We start from the raw sequence: 21,364 nt of genomic DNA, 5'->3' as shown, positions 1-21,364 counted from the left end.
CCCTCTCCAGAAAGCCTAGTTCAAGTCTTGGCCCCACTTCCAACTTCAGCTCCCGCTGCCGCACACCCTGGGGAACAGCAGCTGACAACACAAATATTCTACTTCCTGCTCCCACGTGGGAGATGCTGGTTCAGCCTGGCCCATGTGGAGAGTAAGCCAGATGAAAGACAGTTCCTCGTCGCTCTCCTCCTTTCAAATACAATGAAAATAATGTAAAGAGAGAAGCTTTATATTCCCACGTAACCTACCGTATGTTCAGAGTTCTTGAGTTCTCCCAGTAATCTGTGTATGTGTGTGCGTGTGAGAGAGAGAGATTTGTAGGAAGTGCCTTGGGGTGGGGACACCTGAGAGTTTGGGGAGTATCCATCCTCTTCCCCATCAGCCTTCCACGCAGTGGCTTAATGTCCAGGATCGTCCCTTCCTGGGATATTGCTGTGCTAGCTGCAGACTGGCTTGTCACCTGGACTTGGTGGTGACGGGCCAGCCGGGTCCATACCAGCTGGTGATAACTTCTAACTACTCTGTGCCTACAGCAAGCCCCGCTGAGCCCAGGTCCTCACCATCGCCACCCCCTAGCCCCATGGCACCTGAGAAGAGCTCCCAGGAGCCCTGGAGCCTGTCCCTGGAGAGCAGTAAGGAGAACCAGCAGCCCGAGGGCCGTTCTGGCTCCTCCACCGGCGGGAAGGTGCCCTCAGGAAGCCAGGCCATGGGAGGCATCCAGGAGATTGTGGCCATGTCCCCGGAGCTGGACACCTACTCCATCACCAAGAGGGTCAAGGAGGTCCTCACAGACAACAACCTAGGTACGGGCTGCAGGCCTTGGGGACAGGACCCCTGTGCTGCTCGGCTGTGGCTTGCCCCAAGCATTGTGCGGTATCAGGTGTCCCACAAGGCTTCTGATTGACATGTACCCCTGCAGGGGGAGGAAGGAAAGCTGGACAGAGGTCCAGGTCACCTGAGTCTGTGTAGGATACAATTCTCAAAGCTCCTTGGTAGGTGCTGGTCACCAGGAGCCCCACACCCTCGCTCACCCAGGGCACAGCCAAGCAGTATTTCCTAGGACTCTGAATCCTAGGTGCAGGTTACTCCCCTTGCTAAAAGGACCTCTGTAAACGCCAGCATTTTCACCAAGGTGCCTGTTATCAAAAAGAAGACACACTCATTGTTTTTAAAATACTAAGCAGTACAGGAAAGGATTAGTTTAAAAATCAGGAAATAGCCCCACCCTGTCCATCACACGGACACTTTGTGGACTCGCCCAAGAATGTGCAGACACCTGGGCCCCTCGCTCTTCTGCGCAGATGGAATTGTGCGCCTCATCTTGCGGCTTGCACTTTGGTGAACGCTGTTCCACATTGGAATGATCTCGTAGCTCGCTTCTCTCTCCTGTTGCGAGTATTTCCAGCTGTGGCTGCACTTGTTTTTTTCACCCAGGCATTTTCCAGATTCCTACTGCCTTTAAAAACATACGTGTGATTGTGTGCCCTGAGGCAGGTGTTGCTGTGGGATAAATGCCACGCAGTAGAGGTTATGCATGTTGAAGGAGTCTGCCATATCATTCTCCAGCAAAGCTGCACGCAGAAGGCTTGCCGCTAATTTCAGGGGTCCCTTAGGAATGAAAAACCTCTCTTCCCCCAGGCCTCTGGGCCCCAGCCCGAGTTGGTAGAGATGGCCCTGAGCCTGTCACCTGACCCCACCCTACCCTGTGGGTCTCTGGCTTGTTCCTTTTCTCTCCTGGGAGTGGTTTCCCTGCCTGGCCCAGGCTGACAGGCTGTCATCCTGCCTTGTCCCCAGGACAGCGGCTGTTCGGGGAGAGCATCCTAGGCCTGACCCAGGGCTCCGTGTCTGACCTGCTGTCCCGGCCCAAACCCTGGCACAAGCTGAGCCTGAAAGGGCGGGAGCCCTTTGTCCGCATGCAGCTCTGGCTCAGTGACCCCCATAACGTGGAAAAGCTAAGAGACATGAAGAAGCTGGAGAAGAAAGGTAAGATCTGGGCAGAGGATGGGCCCCAGCTCTGGTTGCTCTGGTTGCTCTGGTTCTGGCCTCAGAGTGTTTCCTTAGAGCGAAATGCAGGTGTAACCTGGCTGCTTCTGGATGCGGAGCTCGGTTTTCACCTGCCCCTTGTGCTGCATGGGGGACAACTGAGGCACACGGAGACACACTGACCACGCCTCCCAAATGAGTCCAGGCCCCACCTCTTGCTCTCCTCTGGCTTCTTCCGGCCCCTGCTGCCCCTCCCACAAATGCCACTTCCCTGGAAGTCTCTGTGCTTCCTAGGCCAAGCCGGCTCCCAGCCTGCTGAGGGGCAGTGAGCAGGAGGACATGCCTTGTCACCCTTCTCAGGTCCCTGGCAGACAGAGGGAACAGCCCTGAGCATCCGCGCATCCGTTACAGGCTGAGCACAGGCGTCTGCGAGCTGACAGCTGCGCCGCTCAGGCAGGGAGTGACAGGACAGGGGACAGGGGCTCTCCCTTGCCTGCTCTCAGCCTCCCCCTCCTCTACACCCAGCCTACTTGAAGCGCCGCTATGGCCTCGTCAGTACTGGCTCGGACAGCGAGCCACCGGCAGCGCATTCTGAGTGCCCTAGCCCGTGCCTGCAGCCCCAGGACGCGAGCCTGCTGCAGATGAAGAAGCCGCGTGTGGTGCTGGCACCTGAGGAGAAGGAGGCACTGCGCAAGGCCTACCAGCTGGAGCCCTACCCCTCGCAGCAGACCATCGAGCTCCTCTCCCTCCAGCTCAACCTCAAGACCAACACCGTCATCAACTGGTTTCACAACTACAGGTGGGCCCACCCAGGCCAGGGTGCCTCTGTTGGGGTCCAAGCTACCTCCCAGGGTGGGCTGTAGCATCTAGGGGCCAAGGCATTTGCCTAACACCTGGCTGGAGTGGGTGTGGTCACTCATATGGCTGGTGCTAGCGTTTGGGGAGGGGGTGATCTTTGGGGATCTTGGCTCTTCCCACTCTCTAGGCTCAACCTTCCCCTAGGAGCTACTCCCCCCCCCCCCCATGGCCAGGCCTGACTGGGGAGCTGCTGGCCTGCCAGGGTGGTACCAGGGCTGGCTCCAAGCTGGCTGGGTGGACCCCCTGAGGAGAGGGCCTTGTGGGTATGTGTCAGTTAATCCGGCCCCAGGCAGAGAGAAGGAGTAAGAGGACCCTGGGGTGGAGCTCTCTGGCCATATGGCTTTGGGCAAGGGGCCTGACTTCTAGGATCCCCGATGAGGACCCCAGTAGCTCCCCCAGTGATCAGATGGAGCAGGCTGGGGGTGAACACCTTGAGAAACGTTGCCCATTATCTGTTCCAGTCCCAAGCCCGCCAAACCACAGGCAATGCAGACTTTGCTGGCCCTCACCCCACCACCGTCCCCCTGTCCTCGATAGTACAGGAACATCTTCCTGCCTGTCATTCCCCACTATAACCCAGCACATTCATCCTTGTGAACCAGGGTCTAGAGAGAGAGGACTGGGGTTCCAAATCCATTGCCCCACCTCTGAACAGTCCACAGTCACCTCCCGGGTCGCATCCTTGTGGTTAGATAGGAAGGAGCCAGGAGTCCAGAGGAGAGGGAAGGCCTCTAGCAAAGGTAGCCTTGAACTTGAATCTGCAGGCTGAATAGGAGTTTGCACCAAGGAACAGAGTTAACTCTCGAGGGAAGTAACTCTTGCATGAGATTTTGTTGGGCAAATGTTTGTTAAACTCCAGATGCCACAGAAAACATAGCAAAGCCTCCCGCCCAACGTCTGTTGACTCAGCTGCCATTCCTGCCACTGCAGGCACAGGGAAGGGCACACAGAAGAATTCACCCAGAAGCCCCGCCCAAACTGTGGGAGTCACTGCAGGTAGTGTGCAGGGTCCAAGTGCCACCGTGTGATTGAGCCCAGACTCATGGCTGTCTCTGCCCCAGGTCCCGGATGCGCCGGGAGATGTTGGTGGAGGGGACCCTGGACGAGCCAGACCTTGACCCAAGTGGGGGTCCTGGCATCCTACCACCAGGCCACTCCCACCCGGACCCCACCCCGCAGAGCCCCAATTCTGAGGCTGAGGACCAGAAGCCACCCGTGAAGGAGCTGGAGCTTCCAGAGAGCTCTGAAGACAGCGCCACATCCCTCACCACCCAGGACAAGGCCCATGTGACGATTAAGCAAGAACAAATGGAGGAGGATGCTGAGGAAGGGCTAGACAGCCAGCCCCCAGATGTAGGGGAGCTGGACAAAGACCTGGGTTCTCCCAGAGAGGAGTGCCTCAGCGCCCCAGATAATGAGAGACTCCCAGAAGTGGCCTCGGGGCCCCTCCTTCCAGATGCCACCATTCCAGACTGTCCCTCACCACACCTGCAACAGGAGACCGAGGCTGGGGAGCGGCTTCACCCAGACCCCTTGAGTTTCAAGTCGGCCTCGGAGTCCTCGCACTGCAGTCTTGAGGTGTCACTGAACTCTCCCTCAGTGGCCTCCTCGCCAGGCCTTACGATGTCTTTGTCACCTGTGCCCTCCTCCTCAGCCCCTATCTCCCCATCCCCACCTGGCGCGCCCCCTGCCAAAGTGCCCAGTGCTAGCCCCACTGCCGACACAGCTGGAGCCTTGCACCCCAGCGCCAAGGTGAACCCCAATTTGCAGCGGCGGCATGAGAAAATGGCCAACCTGAACAGCATCATCTACCGGCTGGAGAGGGCTGCCAACAGGGAGGAGGCCCTGGAATGGGAATTCTGAAGGCAGGAGTGAGGGCAAGGGGACAGGCACATGATTGTGGTCACCTCCCTTCTTGATCTCTCATGCCCTGGTAGGGTGGAGCTGAGAGAAAGGAATCCAGCCTCCAAAATGTGGACAGCAATGTTATGCCGTTTATGTTTTTTGTTGTATCCTAATTCCATGAAGTTGTGAGCAAGCCGGTGGGGCACATGCCATTGCCTCCTTTTGCGGCACCCTCAGCTGTGGTGGGGGGTTAGGAGGTGCACCAGGAATCCTGCCCATCTTCTCCCCTCCTCAGCCCTCCAAGGAGGCAGGCACAACATGGCACCACATTTTCATCAGAAATCTCCAAACTCTTTTAGAAAAATAAATATTTATAGACCTCTTTTAGATATTTTAATAAAGGATCCTTTGGAATTTATTCCCAGCCAACGCTGTTTTGATATTACAGAGAGTTATAAAATCAGGATGCTGTCACAACTGTTGCGAAGTATACCTGGAAGTTGTGTCGTTTTTTTGCCACGAGATGAGATTAAAGAAGACAATTGTTCAAAGCCATCACAAGACGCTAAGAGACTGACCAAAACTGAGATACCCTTGGAACTGCGATTCTTGCCCACACCTGTCTGTGAGCACAGCGCATAGCCACTGCCCAGACAGAACCCATGCTGGTAGGACAAAGTCCAAAAGACTCTAAACAAGAACCACAGTGCTGTCCAGGATGCACTTCTCCCAGCAGGCTCTGTGGCCACCTCAGTCGCACGGAGCATCCAGCCCTGCCCCAGATGTTCTGGACATGGTGTGACCCACAAGGAACCATGAACACTCCCAAGTCAGAGCCCCGTGGCCTCACAATGACCCATGGTTCTGGATCTTCTGGAAAAGCTGGGCACTGGGGCAAGTGCTTAGAAAGCCCATCCCCTGACCTGCACCTTGGCCATAACCTGGGACGCATTCCCACTGGTGTCTGAATGTGAGCATCCCAGAGCAAGACTGGGGCCACCCTACTGCACCCCACCCCACCCTGCCATTCCACGCGCACTGAAGCTCAACTCGCCTCACAGCACCAAAAGATAAGATTCTTCAGAGTAGAATCTCCCTTCTCCTCAGCTGACCCTGGCGCTGTGCCTGGAGAGCACCTGCAGTCCAGATGCCAATTCCCAAGCAGCCACCTGCCCCTCACGTGGCCTGCATGGGCACCAAGGCCCTCCCCCCGCCCTCCCAGCATCAAGGTCTCCACTGTGGATGGAGTGGCTGCTCCATCAGCTGCTATGCCTCTCGTTCTCTTACTTTCATTTTTATTTCCTTTTTGAAGCCCTCTGGGAAGACTGACCCAGGTGGCTCCCAAGAAGAACAATGAAAAGGTGATTGAGCGTGGTGCCCGTCCAATGCCAGGAAGAGAGTGAGCCGATGGAGGTGAAGTAGCCCCTTGGTGAGGGGCCAAGCAAGGACCATTCCAGAAATCCCAGCTCCCAGCCCCCAACCCTGCTGCAGTCCCCGCGCTGACCAGTCAGCAACAGGCCCTGCAGGAGAACCTGCCCCTCCGTGCGCCCAGGCTATGCATTGCAGAGTTTTCCACTGTATACATTTTTACCCAGATGAAGGTATTTTTATATTCTGTCAGTAGGAACAGTGAGCAGTTCTCAGAGTGGTCAGGTCTGGAACAAACGAGACACCGTTGCCACCATGGCAGGTGGAGGGTGCAGGGGGAGACGCAGCACTTTTTATTTCTGAAACGACCCGGCGTCAGAGCCCAGGCCTCCATGCTGACAGCGCTGCCTGGTCAGCCACAGGGGGCTTTGGTGCAATGGGATTTGCTGAAGCACTTAGTCAAGTCTCAATCACATGAACCCCGTCGCACTTAAAGCCAGCAGACCCGTGAACGGCTCTGTCGCAGTCACATCCCATAGCAGTCAAAAACAAAAGCCCACACCAAACCATTTCTATGAGACTGACGAACTTTGTTTAAAATTAAAAAAAAAAAAAATGCGTTGTCACCGAGCCGCTAAATACAGAATTGTATAATACACCTGGCTGTGTCGCTTCTTTTCTTCTGAGGCTGAGGCGCAGCTCTGTCCGCAGTGGTGGCACTCTCAGAGCCAGAGGGGCAACTCTCAACCACTGCTCGGCACATCAAGTCCCACCATGGCTGCGGCTGGGCCAGGGCCAGAGCCTGGGCCAGAGCTCACCCCACGTCGCCCATGCCGGCCGTGGAGGACCCAGCTCCTTGTGCTGTCACCTGCTACCTCCGTGATGGGCAGCTGGGTGGGGACCCAGGGCTGGGTGAGTCTCAGCAGCCACTCCCACGGAACGGACTTGCTGTCACATGGTATGCCAATTCTACAACACAGGCCCATCCCCTGAACACCATGCCAACCACTTCCCTTGAAAACCACATTCTAATGGGATGGTAGGCAGAGCCGTGGCCGTCCTGAGCCATTGGTCCTTGCCCAGGCACTGTGGCACCCACATTGGCGCCAGTGCATCATGCTCAGGGCATGGGGGATATTGGTTGCTTCAGCTCAGGTGCCAGGCCCCTGACACCAGCTAAGCTGTAAGTCATGGGAGCGGCTGGCACCTTTGGTCTGCTGATGGGAAAATGCCAAAATGGACTTGCTTATAACCCACACAGAATGGACCCTCTTCCAACTAGGGCCTCACTTTACTCATCTGTGAAGTGGCTGTGTCTTAGCAGGCAGCTTAGAGGAGTGTTCCAAGTTCTGCTTGCAGGAGCCTGGGAGACAGCATGCACAAGGATGCCCGGAGCAGGAGCACTGCGACTACTGCTGTGACCGTGACCATGAGTCGAAGGTGGGTTCTGCAGCGGCCACAGGACAGCTCTCCTTGGAGACAGGAGGGTTGGCAGAGCCCCTGAAGTGCACTAACCACCTCTTGCCTGCTGGCCACAGCCCCTCCCGCCCACCCATCTTTCCGTCTTCTGCTCCACCTCAGGTAGAGATGGAAATGCCCGAAGCCCCATAGGACAAACCCAAGATGCCTGTGCGCTCCTGGGGAGCTAAGGTGGGGATGACATCAGATAAGGGCATGCCCTCCACCCACCTGGGGCTCCTGAGTGCCCAAGGGCACTGTTAGAACTCAGTGGGGGAGGAACCCAGCTATGTGCTCTGTCCCCCACTTGCCCCAGCTGTCGTGACATCGTGGCTCAGGGATGGCATCTTCCTTACAGAGTGGATGTAAAGATTGCAAGAAGCCCAAGAGGACTGGCCCTGGGACCCTCAGCCCACAGCTCCTGAGAAGGTCAGAAGTTAGGCCCACCCAGGGCCCCTAGGGAAGGCGCTATGGCGTGCAGGGAGGTGGTTGCTCTGGCAACAACTCCCCTTCAGGTCCCCAGCGTGGGTGTGGAGGCGTGGGTGTGGAGGCGTCGCTGCGGCCCTGGCCAGAAGCCTCCAGTGGTGCAGACATGGATCTGTGGGGTCTGAGCTGGGAGTGGAGGCTTCCAGGGGGAGTGCATTTGGTTTGGGAATAGACAGCAGAGAGCTGAGCTGGGGTAACTGCCCACCCTGCTTTTCAGCAGTTACTGAGAACCTACTGGGCATGCTCGGTGCTCCGACAAGGAAAACAGGACCGTGAGAGTGAGCAGTGAGGTCCAGGAAGGACATGGCGGGAGGGTCCACTCTACTGACTCCTGAAAGGGAAACGAGGATGCGAGCAGAGCAGATAGCAGGAAAGAGGTGGGATAGGCCTGGGACATGGAGGGAAGGACTGGAGAAAGATGGGATCTGGGCAGGAGGCCAGGTGGTGCAGCTCCTGGCAGGTGACCATGCACTGAGGACCACAGAGAGCCGGACAGGGAGTGAGGCAGCAGGTGCCTGGGGAGATGGGGTGCCCCTCCACATGAGCCCTAGCTCAGGGTGCACCCCCCTCAGGCTCCCAGGTCAGTTCTGCCCATGGAGCTAGCAGCCCCATACCTGTCACCTCCTGATGCATGAGCAAAGCCAAACCTCACCCAGGAGCTAGTCCAAGGCCACCAGGGCAGGAATGTTCTGGATGCCCAGCTCTCCAAAGCCAAGGTACCAGGTCTGTGTTGCTTTGGGCACTGGGCTTTCCTGGCAGGCCCCCAGGGCGTAGCAGCCTCTCAGGTCAGCTGGGCGAACCCGGCCAAGGTCACCCGTCCTGTTTCCCTGTGTGCACAGAGGATGAGGTTGTCGTGCTTGTGAGTGGTCTGTGACCTCTTGGCATGAGCATACAAGGACTATTGCATGCAGCCTGGTCAGCATTCAAGTCTCCAAGTCTCCACCAAATCTCAAGTTATGTGATAGCCTTGCCAGTTTCTGTATCCAAAGTGGACACGATTATAATCGTGTCACTTGCATTGTCAGTCACCGTGTAGCTCATGACACCAAAGCCCAGGATTGTCAGTGGAACCTGGGAATAACTTCCCTTGCTAGGACTGGGGGGCTGGGCTCTGGTACACAGCTCAGTCCTAGGGTGGCGGACTGGTACTGCCCACGGGTTGGGAGCCTCTCTATAGGGCCAGGTGGGAGTCCTCCCAGCACCAAGCTGACTTGCCCAGGAGATATGGAGGCTGCAGCACCCCCTGGTGCTGGCTGCACCAGCTGTGGACCCAGGGAGGCGGGCAGCAGAGCAGCTCTAGCCTGGCAGGGTATCATCCCACACTGCCCACCGCAATCCCTCTCCCCCTGGGCCCTGCCCCAATCCTCCTTCCCCAGGCCCAGGAATCTGCATTTCTACCTGCCTTGGGGATTCAGCTGCCAAACATGGCCACCCTGGGGAACAGTGAACTGGGTGGCCAGCCCTCCTCCAGTCTCAGTGTTCAGTGGGATGTCACCCATTTGATATGCAGGGGTCTCAGCCTCAGGCTGCAACATCCTGGTGGCTATACTCCCTGGACACAGAACGTGGTTTCCTGCTGGGGGGTCAGTGTGTGCCTCAGGGCTCCCTTCCCTCTCTCACAGGGCTGGCTGGATCCCCCATGGTGCCCCTGTCGTGGCTGCGGTCAAGGCCACAGACAGTGAGTGCCCTGACTCAGCCCACACGGGAGCCACTTCCCTAGCCCCCACTTGTCAGCTGCGGTCGCGGAAAAAATCACTCAGCATGCACAAGCTGCTCACAAGTAGCCGGAGTGCCAGCCGTGGCAGCCTCTCTCCCTGAACCTGAACAAGAGAGCCCCGTGTTCCTTAAACACGCAGCTTTCCAGCCTGGTAGGGAAGGCGGACACAGACAAGACCCAAGGTCACCCAGGGCCTCCTGTCCCCCACCCCATCCTTACACAGACCCAGGCTGGGAAGGGAGTGCCACAGCAGACATCACCCAATGCCTCCGGGCCTGGGCGTGCCAGAGTCCTAGTGAGGACCAGGTCCTGACCCTTCTCTGTTGTCATCCCCAACCTGGACGCTGGTCAGCACCACTCCCAACTCAGTCTTTGCCCACACTTGGCTTCAAATCCTTGCCTCCTACCGTCCATCTTGCCCTTTGTGCTCCACTAGCCCCACCTTCCTCCTGGAGGCCTGGTTGTGCCCATCCCTCCTCCGCTCCGCCATGGTGACTGTGGCTGACGTCCCCGTCTCTCTGAGCCTGCGCCCTCATCTGGAAGCTGGGGCAGGTGTTGGCCTCCAAAAGCCAGGAACGTGCCTGGCCAGCCCTCTGGCACACAGGACACACCCTGGGCCTGGCAAGCAGCCAAGCACTTGCTCGGTGAGGAGAAATACCACAAGCAGTGCTTCTGCATGAACGTTTATTAGAGCCCTCACGCCCTGCCCACCCCAGGCAGCCAGGCCACAGCTTGTACTCCAAGAAGAGGCACCCCCACTGCTGCCCAGGCCTTGGGAGACCAGGGCTGTTGTACCCTCAAGTCTGTAGATCCGTACCACAGTGGGAGCTAACATCCCACCAGCTAGCCCTGGCCAGCTCCTAAGAGATCTGGCAAGGGGGAAAGGGAGGGAAATGTACTACAACCCTAGAGGCACCTGCTAAGGAGGGGCCAGAGTGCCAGGCAGAGGCCCCCCGACCCCATCCTTGGGGAGCAGTGCCAGCCAATGGCTCCATCCCCCAGGGGAAAGGCCACCCCTGAGATTTAGAAATCAGAATCTCCCTGCAGCCCCCAGCCCCATGGCTCCCCAAATAAGAGGAAGGGGCAGCGAGGCAGGCATAGGCTAGGCAGCTGGCAGCATCCCCAGGGTTCCTGGGACTGTAAACATTCCAGGATGAGGGCCAGGCGTCCCAGCCCCTCCTGGATGAAGGGGCACTGCGGTGAGAGGAGACCGCCAGTGCTCAGCCTGGGCAGAGGAGCACAGGGTAGGCGGGGCTCAGGAGCTACGGCCCCACCCCCAGTCAGCACCTGCGCACTGCAGGGGGTAGTGAGTCAGCTCTGGCCTCACCTCCCTGGGGGACCCTGCCCATGGGTCAGTTCCGGCCTCCTGGGCCCAGCCAGTCTCTGGTGGTCAAGTGAGTTCCCAAGAGGCCCCGCCCTGGCTCAGGGTAGCCCAGCTGCTCCTGGAGAGGGACCAAAGGACACAGTCCCACAGCCTGTCTGAGGGCCCTGGGGACCAGGCACTGCGCACCGCAGTTGGGCTCTCTGTCCATACCCAGGGCCCACAAGCAGCTGCCAGGGCAGAGTGAGGACCATGTGTTTATCAGGCCCCAGCTGCAGCCGTGGGGTCTGGAGCACCCTGTAGCTGGGCCACTCCCAGCATGCAAGTCAACAGCATCTCCCAGTCAGGGCCCTGGGACCTCAGGGCTGGGCACGGTGACTGAGCCACTGGGCCCGCAGCGCCTGGATCTCCTGCCCGTACCCTTCATGCAGCTTTGCGAAGGACACTGCGTCAGAGGGCCCGAGGGGCGCGGAGGCCCGACGGCGTGGGGGTGGTTGCGGGGGTCTGGATCGGGTGCCCACAGGGACAGCTGTGGGAGCCTCAGTGTTCCAGACAGCACAGCCGTTTTCCTTGGGTGGGAGTGCGCTGGGCCGGCGGGGCAGGGCGGTGCCGCCCCCTGGTTGCATGGCAGCTAGTTGCTGCTCCAGCTCACGCACCACTAGGCGCAGGTAGTCGAAGCTGGCCCGTGACAAGGCCTTCACCCAACCCTCCAGGGCGGCCTGGCTCTCAGCAGCCAGCACATAGGCACGGGCCCGGGCGCCAGCGAAGCACACGGCAAAGGTGAAGTCCTTGGCAGCCTCCACCAGCTCCACGGTGCAGCCCTCCAAGACGATGACACCCAGTGGCTGGCGTGCCGCTGGCTCCTCAAAGTAGAAGAGCAGGTTGCCACGCAGTACGAACCAACGCCGCTGCGAGGCCGCCGGCCGGCCACCCTGTTTGTACAGGAAGCCCTCGTGGTCCACAGGCTCGTCACACGTGGCGTAGAAAGCCAGGCTGCGTTCATTCAGCTTCATGGCGCTGGCCTGGGGCGTACTGCAGCTCACCCGGGCCCCACAACCCTCACAACCCCAGTGTCAGTCAGCTTCCAAAGAGCCCTGTGGCCGGCCCCAGGACCCCTGAGGTTCACCTCGCAGCCTGCAGACATGCTCCAGTGGCCCAGCCAGGCCAGTCACTCACTCAGAGAGCAGGCAGTTGAGCTGAGCGGACACTCCCAGAATTAACCAGCTGCTTCCTGCATTCCCTACCAGCTCCCAGCAGCTTAGGAAGCAGCTTCCTATTGTTCATCCATGAAATGGGGCGATGGGCACCTACTGTGCGCTCGGGACCACCTCAGGCAAGAGGGACGCAGGGAGGCTGATGACCAGGGTCCCTGGCACAGCAGCTGGGCAGCAGACAGCCAACAACACATCCGACATCTGACTGGCATCCTACAAGACAGGGAGACAGGGAAGGGAGTGTTGGAGTCAGGAAGAACAATTGATTTCAGGCGGTTGGAGAGCCATGCAGGGAGATGACATATGAGCAGAAACCTGAGGGACAGAGCCATGGGGGGGCACCTGGGGAAGGGCAGCGGGATTAGCAGCCAGGAGGAGACAGAAGCCCCTCAGGTACTGACGGGGGGTGGGGGGGGCCAGGGTTTGGCCTACACGCCCAGGTATGAGAACAGGGGCGGAAGACAAGAGGTGCCTACCACACCCAAGCTGGAGGAAGCCAACCTTGCTTAGGCAGGGCTTCCAGAGCGGGCATGGGGCATTCCTGGGTCTTGCTCCAAACCCCGAGATGGGGTGTTTCTTTTTCTTTTTTTTTTTTTTTAAGGTTTACTTTATTTTTATTGGAAAAGCGGATATACAGAGAGGAGAGACAGAGAGGAAGATCTTCCGTCCGATGATTCACTCCCCAGGCGGCTGCAACGGCAGGAGCTGTGCCAATCTGGAGCCAGGAGCCTCTTCTGGGTTTCCCACACGGGTGCAGGGTCCCAAAGCTTTGGGCCGTCCTCGACTGCTTTCCCAGGCCACAAGCAGGGAGCTGGATGGGAAGCAGGGCTGCTGGGATTAGAACCAGCGCCCATATGGGATCCCAGGCGTGCAAGGCGAGGACCTTAGCCGCTGCGCCATCACGCCGGGCCCGAGATGGGGCATTTCTGCACAGGTCCAGTATGGCCAGGCGGGAGCTGTGTGAAAGGAGGCCCTCAGCTCACACTTTGGGCCAGGGGACTGAGGCCTGGGTGGGAACTCTCTTGGCGGTGGTGCCCACAGGGGACCCAGCCAGGCCTGCTGCCCTCCAGGAGGAGGTGACAACAGCTGCTTACTGAGTCCCATCTCGGGCCACCTGCCCAGGAGGTCAGGGGAGGCTTCCTGTCCAAGACAATTTGAGTGGTGGCCAAGCTCCGCTGGCCCTGATGTGGCGGCAGCACCAAGACCTAAGCCCCATGCTGCCTCCTGGAGCTGCCGACTCCACCCTGGCCAGCCCAGTGGAGCCCTGGCTTCTTTCCCTGTAGAGTAGGGATTCCCTGAGCCACCACGTGCACCTGCCAGGAGGCTCTGCTCAACCCCAGGCTCCCTCTGTTCCCAGGTCACACATCACCCCTGCAGTATCTGGGCTGGGCATCCCCAGGAAAGCCCTCAGCCTCTCTGGGCTTCTGCGTCTGCCCAGTGGGCCAGGGAATCACGGTAGCTGGGATGTTGAGGCTGCACGGGGGCCCTGAGGCCTTCCTCATCCACAACACACCCCACCCACCTCTGACCCCTCTAGACTCTTCCAGACCAGTGCCCATGGCACACAGCCCACCAGAGCGTGCCACCTGCACTGTCCACTTAGTGGGCCCATGAAGCCCACTCCCCAGCCAGGGGACAGGCAGGACAGAGCCCAGGGGAAACGCCCTTCTTGGCTCCTGTTGCCCTTGGGACAAACACCACCCTCGTCCCCCACTTCCCCGAGTGCCAGGTGCCTGCCCTCCCACCACCAGGCCTCTGCTTCAGGGTTACCTCCTGGCCCCTCCCTGCTCATGACTGCCCTTGGCCAACCCTCTACCTGGGACACACACAAACACACCCACACACACAGGCCAACCTGAAAGATGTCAACCTGGCCGAGGGCTGTCTATTCTCGGCTGGTTTTTGTCTTCAACAGGTATGTAACAGGTGCACAAATGCCTGTGGGGACTGTCTGCCTCTCCACAGTCCCTGTGTCACAACATGGTGACAGAGCAGATCGGGAGAGCAGCCTAGGTGGGGGAGACTCACCCCTGAGCTCGCGTCTGGAACCCCACCAAGGCCAAAGGAGCAGCAAGTCGGGCCCTTTACTCCTCCTCCTCCCAGACCCCACCCCATCCCAACTCCTGCCCTGGGCAGGGGAAGGCGGTTGCCGCACGCACCCAGGCTGCAGCTCTGCCAGCAGGGAGGGTCAGGGCCCCGGCTGATCTCCCCAGACTCTGCGGGTTCAGAGTCCGCCGTGGGCACAGCTGCTGATTCAACAGCACCAGGCCGCGCCGGACCGGGCTGGTTCCTTCCTCTGCCAGTCCCAGCGGGGTGGACTGTGGGAAGAACTCCACGGGTGCTCAGCCTGGCAGGGAGAGGGGGAAAGCAGCTCAAAAATGGGGGCGCCCGCGGGCAGCACTGCTCTCATGAATGCAGAGTCGGGTGGAGGTGGAATGGGAGTTCCATACGCGTTCGGACTGAAGCAGGACTCCGGGGAAACTGAGGCACGGGAGGCAGCCACACCCTCTGTCCTCACTCCACCCGAGCCGTGGCTCGTGGTTCGGAAAGGAGGGTGTGGCAGCCCCGGGCCAAGAAGCACGCGCGAGGGACCCCCGCCCCCGCAAGGCCGCGTGCCGGTGTGGCGGCCCCCGGTCTCCCTCGGTCCCCGACGCGTGCGGGTGCCGGGTGCGCTCTCGGGGCCCCTCCAAGGACAGCTGCGGCCCGGGGGTCCGCGTGCTCGGCAGCGGGGTCTCCCACGGGTGTGCCCCACGGAGCACGCCCGGATCTCGCGTCCACTCGCAGGTCCGCCCGCGGGTCCCCGCGCCAGGCTGGCCTTACCTAGCGGCACAGGCCTAGGACGGAGACGGCGGTCCCGAAAGACGGCCCGGCCAAGGCCCGGGAGCCGCTCGGCGGTGGCAGCTGCGGCGTCGCTTTGTCTCCCCCCCGGGAGGCCGGGCCGGCGCAGCCGCGGGAGAGGCCGGCCGGGACGGAAGGAGGCGGGGACAGCCGGGCGGCCGGCGACCCGCGGGGGACGCCCCTTTCACCCACCCGGCCAGCCCGCGCCAGGCCCGCCCCCGAGGCCCGCTCGACCCCCGATTGGCCAGCCCCGACCGGCCCGTCCCCGCACGTGGGCCCGCCCCCTCCCGCAGCCGCCGTTAAAGGGACCGCGAGGAGCCGGGGGTTTCCCCGTGAGGAGGAGGAGGAGAGGGTCCCGTGTGGTGCGTGCGGTCGCCACAGGGAAGGGGAGAGGCCCGGGGCGTTGGCAAGTCCGGGCCCTAAGTTGGAAACCCTGTAACGCCCCGTGTGTGAAGGACTAGGAAAGAGACGCCGTCCCGGCGGCGCCCACGAACTGGGCTGTCTGCGTGCGCCCCACGTACGGAGCCTCGCCTCACCGGGAGACCTTCGAGAACCCACTTTGTGCCGCTGCCCAGCCGCAGGCTGAGGACTCTGAGAGAAACTAGGCAGACCGGACTGCTCTGTGTCCCCTGTCCCATCGCTACCCCCACCTCGCAGCCTCCGCAGGGGCACCCGCTGTGGGCAGGCCGGCCGGGAAGCCCGCAGCAAGGGCCAGGGCGCCTTCTGGAGGCAGCCAGGGGCCAGGAGAGCCTCCCCGAGGAGCAGAGAGCTGAGGCCCGGGCCTTGGGGATATACCTGAGGGGGTCCAGGTGGAGGGCACGGAAGGGTGCAGGCGCCAAGGCGGCCCCCTGCCTCCCAGCCCCCAGCTCCAGGCGGACAGGCGTGTCCAGGGTGCACCAGGTTCACCCAGGGGCCCGAGCCACAGCTGCTGCCTAGCGAGAAGGCCTGGGTGCTTCTATCCAGCAGAGAAGCACCATTAAAGCCGAGAGGGAGGCTGGAGGGGGTGCGACCCCGAATGTCCTGCCCAAGTGGCCGTGAGCTGGGGAGGGGGAGTCCCCGGTCCAGCCTGGAGCACAGTGGCGCTCGGGGACTGGCAGGAGAGATGAGAGAACTGGTCGACCCCTACTTGTGCGCAGCAGCTGCCAAGTTCCTACAAGGAACAGACGGGCCTGGGGAGAGGGGCGGAGATGCCCCATGCCTCCCACAGCCCCTAGCCCAGTGCCTGGGTGTGACTCGCAGTGCCACCTCCCATTCCTGCTAAGGTGCACCTTAGGAGCGGGGTGCTGGTGGCTTGGGTCCCTGGCACTCATGTGGGAGACTTGGATGGAGTTCCAGCCTTCCTAAAGAGACAGGCAGCTTAGGGGTTTCGGGGCTTGGGTGAGACTAGCACCGCTTTACTGTTTGGTGTGGTGAGAAAGTTCTGGAAGCAAGAGAGGTGCTGGCTGGCTGCAAGGCAGAGTGAAGACACTGAACCTCTCCGAGTGGGGCTGTGAAAGGCAACTGTGTTCTGTCTCACGCAGGAGAGAAATGACTGTTAGATGCCACTGCGCTGGACCACTGGCCCTGTAGGAGAGGATGGCAACCCTGGAACAAGAGTGGAGGGTGGGGAGCAGCCCTGAGGAGTTGGGGTACGGCTGGAGAGCGGGAGCCTGAGGGGAAGGAGTGGAAGAAGAGCAGCGGACTGGGACCAGGACTCCTGACATGAGAAACTGAGTGTTATGAGATGGCCAACATTGCCTCTTCCAGGAAGGCCTCCTTGACCGCTTACCCCGTGGCCACTGCATCATCACCAGCCCTTGCTGACTCACATCACCTCTATGGCGCTCGTGGCCGCCCGGTAAGTGCCTTGCTGTTGATGGTGGATGCCATGTAAGGGCTGGTGGGAGGAGTAGAGCACCCCTGGAAATCTAAGACTGGTCTCAGCATGGCATGTAGTCAGCCCTCCTGGGGCCCCACAAGGTCAGTCCCAGCCTCCCCTGCTGAACTGGCCTGGCCCAGGTCACATGATCCCCCGCGAGCCCATCATGGCCAGGGGCAGGAGTCCTCTGAGGTGTGTGTGACCCCACAACATGAGGCATCCACATTGTACACAGAGGGCCCTGGCAGCGGGGGGACAGACGGGGACACACACACACCCCACCTCTCCCTGCCTTCCCAGCTGCTTTCCTAGAGAAATCTGCCACCCACTGGTTCATTCTCTCACTGCCCACGACAACTGAAAGCTGAATATGTCCAAAGCCAGGAACTAGGAACTCCAGCCGGTCTCCCACGTGGGTTTGGGGCCCAGCTGCAGGAACCTCCATCCTGCCTGCTCCCAGGGCACACATTACCAGGAAGCACCTGTGCTCCCCTACCAGCAACTTTTTAAAGACTTATTTATTTCTGTTGGAAAAGTAGAGCAGATTTATAGAGAGGAGAGAGAGAGAGAGAAATATCTTCCATCTGCTGGTTCACTCCCTAGTGGCATCAACAGCCAGAGCTGAGCCAATGCGAAGCCAGGAGCTTCTTCTGGGTCTCCCATGTGGGTGCAGGGTCCCAAGGCTTTGGGCCGTCCTCCACCCACCAGCAACATAAAAATATATACATATATACTTTTTTACATATTTGAATCTTCTGATTTGTAGTCAGACGCATTATCCATTGCACCGCTGGCCCGCACCTACTTTTTTACATATTTGAAAGACAGAATTACAGAGGGGGTAGGGAGAAAGACAATGAAAAAAAAAATTTTTTTTTTTATAATTTTGTTTGCTGGTTTGCTCCCCAAATGGCTGCAACAGCTAGAGTTGGAGCTTCCTCAGCCCTCAGCCAGGAGCCAGGAGCTTCCTCCAGGTCTCCCACGCAGGCACAGGGTCCCAGGGCTTTGAGCTGCCCTCTGCTGCTCTTCCAGGTTACAGTCAGGGAGCTAGATGAGGAATGGAGCAGCCAGGACAGGACCAGTGTTGTCATGCTATGGCACCATTGTAGAAGGTGAGCTAACCCACTAGGCCACAGAGCCAGCCTGCATTTTAACCACCACACCACACACTTACCCATACCGATCAGAGAGTGACCGTTGGGGGACACTTGGGACATTCAGTTTTTGGAAGCCACATGCTCCCTAGCTCCTAGTACTGCTGTCACCCAGGAGGGAGTCCCACCCAGTGGAGACAGCCAGCCCCATTCCTTCCTCCACCTGTGCCCATGCTGTGCTGCATGGTCACCCACAGAGCCATATGGTGGCCTCTGCGTGCTGCCTCCTCAGTTCTGAGCACCTCCACAGGCTGCACCCCACCCCCACCTTTGGGCCCCTGCGGCCAGCAGGTGCTGTGGGGAGGGGATAGTGAGTCACAAGAACTGGAAAGAGGAATTTGGGAACAGAAGTAGGATGTGCCCACCACGCCTGCCCGAGGATCCTACCTCCCAGCCTCCACTTCAAGCTACCACTTCCGCATCCCAGGCCCGGCATCTCCCCCTGCCCCAGGTCTCCCTCCTGCCAACCTGCAAAGAGAAGCCACTGAGCAGCCTGAGGGGTCCCCTAGGTTGGGTTACAGTGGGCTCTGGCTGGTGGCACCTTCCATGGCTCCCCTAGGCTGCACAGCCACCTGGCCTCCCTTCCTTCCTTCCACACCTGAGCTACCCCTGGCCACTGCTACCCAGAAGGCACCCCCACCCCCCCATCCCCAGGTGCAGTGCCTCAGGGTGATGGCTTTGAGCAGTCCTGCTCCCAGCCTTGTTGCAGGTGACAGAGCACATTGCCACCAGCTTTCCCGATGAAATGGAAATGGCCAGTGCAGGCAGTGGACACCCAGACCCTCATGCCGGCTCTGCTTCTGGTTCCCGCTTCTGGCTCATGTGTCCCTGAGGGGGAGCAAAAGGTGACCCTAGCACTGTGTCCCTGCCACCTGTATGGACCGCCTGGCTGGAGTTCCCAACCCTGGTGACCATGGACATTTCAGGGAGTAAACTGGCAGATTTGAGATCTCTCTCTTTCTCTCCCTCCTCTCTGCCTTCCAAATAAAATAAGTAGATAAAATGATAAGAAACCAGATACAGGGACTTCATGTTCATATGTCATTTTTTTAGGAAAAAGCTAAGTGACCCACCCTGGCTAGAGGCAAACACTGGGTAGGGGAGGGGGCAGGCAGCAGGTGCAGTGAGGGGTGGGTCCGAGCTGGAATCTGTATATGAGGACCCTGGCATTGCCAGAGGAGATGTTAAGATTCTTTAAGAATTATTATTACTTTTTTAAATTGCAAAGTCAAATATACAGAGAGGAGGAGAGATAGAGGAAGATCTCCCGTCCAATGATTCACTCCCCAAGTGACCACAGCGGCCGGTGCTGCACTGATCTGAAGCCAGGAACCAGGAACTTCCTCCAGGTCTCCTACGTGGGTGCAGGATCCAAGGCTTTGGGCTGTCCTCAACTGCTTTCCCAGGCCACAAGAAAGGGGCTGAATGGGAAGCAGGGCTGCCGGGATTAGAATAGGTGTCCATATGGGATCCCAGCATGTTCAAGGTAAGGACTTTAGCCGCTAGGCCACTGTGCTGAGATGTTAAGATTTTTTTTCTAAAGACTTATTTTTATTATTTTTTTATTGGAAAGGCAGATATACAGAGAGGAAGATCTTCCATTCGATGATTCACTCCCTAAGTGAGCGCAACAGGGCCAATGCTATGCTGATCCAAAGCCAGGAGCCTCCTCCAGGTCTCCCACGCGGGTGCAGGGTCCCAAAGCTTTGGGCCGTCCTCGACTGCTTTCCCGGGCCTCAAGCAGGGAGCTGGAAGGGAAGTGGGGCTGCCGGGATAGAACCAGTGCGCATATGGGATCCCGGGCATGCAAGGCGAGGACCTTAACCACTTGTGCCACCGCGCCAGGTCCGGAGATGTTAAGATTTTTAAGACAAGACCCAAAGTAAGCAAGTCTGAAGCATGTAGGTGGCCGGTGGCCAGTGGGCAGGGGAGGCGCAGGGGCTGTAGACCTGGAAACCAGGGGCTAAGGAAGGCTCAGAGCCTTGCTTGAGGGAGAAGGTGATGAGGGAGACCCACAGAAGAGATGCGAGGAGCAGATGAGCTGAAGGGAACTAGGGGTACTTCTGGGTGTGGTGACTCTGCCCCACCTACAGCAGGAGCACCACAGGTGTGACAAGGCCCTGAACCAGCGTTCCCTGCACGCTCAGTCCCAGCCTTTCCCATGACTCCCCTCCCCCTGAGCCGCAGCAGGTGGAGGACCAGGCCCAAGCTGGCACTGTAGGAAGAGGATTTCCTTCCCCTGTGGCTGCCCTGCCCCAGTGTGGGCTGCCCTAGCCACAAAGAAGGAACTGAAATTGTGTGCGTACATACTGGCCCGACCATACTGTGGGTGGGATCGGGGAGAGGAGTAAGGTGGAGTCCCCACCACAAGGACCTAACCCCCAGGGTATGCAGGAGAGGGGAGGTGGCGCCAATGTCCTGGATGGTGGGAATACCTTTTTTTTTTAGATTTATTTATTTTTATTGGAAAGGCAGATGTACAAAGAGGAGAGACAGACAGATCTTTCTGTCTGCTGGTTCACTCCCCAAGTGGCTGCAATGCCAGAGCTGAGCTGATGCGAAGCCAGGAGGTTCTTCCAGATCTCCCAGGCAGATGCAGGGTCCCAAGGTTTTGAGCTGTCATCCACTGCTTTCCGAGGCCACAGGCAGGGAGCTGGATGGGAAGTGGAGCTGTCAGGACACGAAGTCACTGGGATCCTGCACCTGGCATGAGGATATCTTTTTAGTTTAATGTTTCCTTTTTCTTTTCACGTACTTGAAAGTCACAGAAAGATAGACATGTGTCGTCCGCTGGTTCACTTCCCAAATGCCAGAATGCCCACTCAGCTGGGCCTGAACTGGGAAGAAGTCAGGAGCCTGGAATGCCATCTGGGGGTCCTCCGGTGGGCAGCAGGGCCCCGACGCATGGGCTGTCACCTGCCTCTCCTGGGCTCTTGTGAGCAGGAAGCTGGATGGGAAATGGGGCAGCCAGGGTGGAATTGATGCCCATGAGGGAGGGAGGTGTTGAAGCAGCAGCTTAGCCTGCAGTGCCACAGTGCAACTCCCTGCCTGCCCTGTGCCGTCCCCCAGCTCTTGGCATGTAGACCTAGAGGGTCTCGCCCCCTCACCCACGGCAGCCAGCTGGGACTCATGCGCTCTGCTTTAAGAGCTGACCCTGCCCCTCCTTTATGGGGCCTGCCCTAGGCCCCAGTCCCCACTGCTTCCTGACACTGTCCACCCCCAGCCCTGTGTAGATTTGCCACCTCTGGGCTCCAGCCTGGTCCA

The 21,364-nt window shown here is 59.2% G+C and overlaps 2 protein-coding genes across 2 annotated transcripts in view; one reads left to right on the top strand and one right to left on the bottom strand.

Moving 5' to 3' along the window:
• CUX2 (cut like homeobox 2) overlaps positions 1-4,704 on the top strand; it is a 197,607-nt gene extending 192,903 nt beyond the window's left edge. The window contains exons 19-22 of the mRNA XM_040987002.1: positions 534-803; positions 1,795-1,983; positions 2,509-2,782; positions 3,903-4,704. Of these exons, the coding sequence (XP_040842936.1) occupies positions 534-803; positions 1,795-1,983; positions 2,509-2,782; positions 3,903-4,704 (1,535 nt within the window). The remainder of the gene's footprint in view (positions 1-533; positions 804-1,794; positions 1,984-2,508; positions 2,783-3,902) is intronic.
• A 5,712-nt stretch (positions 4,705-10,416) lies between these two features.
• On the bottom strand, positions 10,417-12,245 carry PHETA1 (PH domain containing endocytic trafficking adaptor 1). Its single transcript, XM_040987001.1, has one exon. The coding sequence runs from the start codon at positions 12,047-12,049 to the stop codon at positions 11,396-11,398; it is 654 nt and encodes a 217-aa protein (XP_040842935.1). The 5' UTR covers positions 12,050-12,245; the 3' UTR covers positions 10,417-11,395.
• Positions 12,246-21,364: the final 9,119 nt, after the last annotated feature.

This window comes from Ochotona curzoniae, unplaced genomic scaffold (assembly GCF_017591425.1).
Source record: "Ochotona curzoniae isolate NIBS_2020 unplaced genomic scaffold, NIBS_Ocur_1.0 contig_46, whole genome shotgun sequence".
Classification (NCBI taxonomy): Eukaryota; Metazoa; Chordata; class Mammalia; order Lagomorpha; family Ochotonidae; genus Ochotona; species Ochotona curzoniae.
Note: the sequence above shows the minus strand (reverse complement) of the source record. Positions and strands in the feature narration are given on the sequence as shown.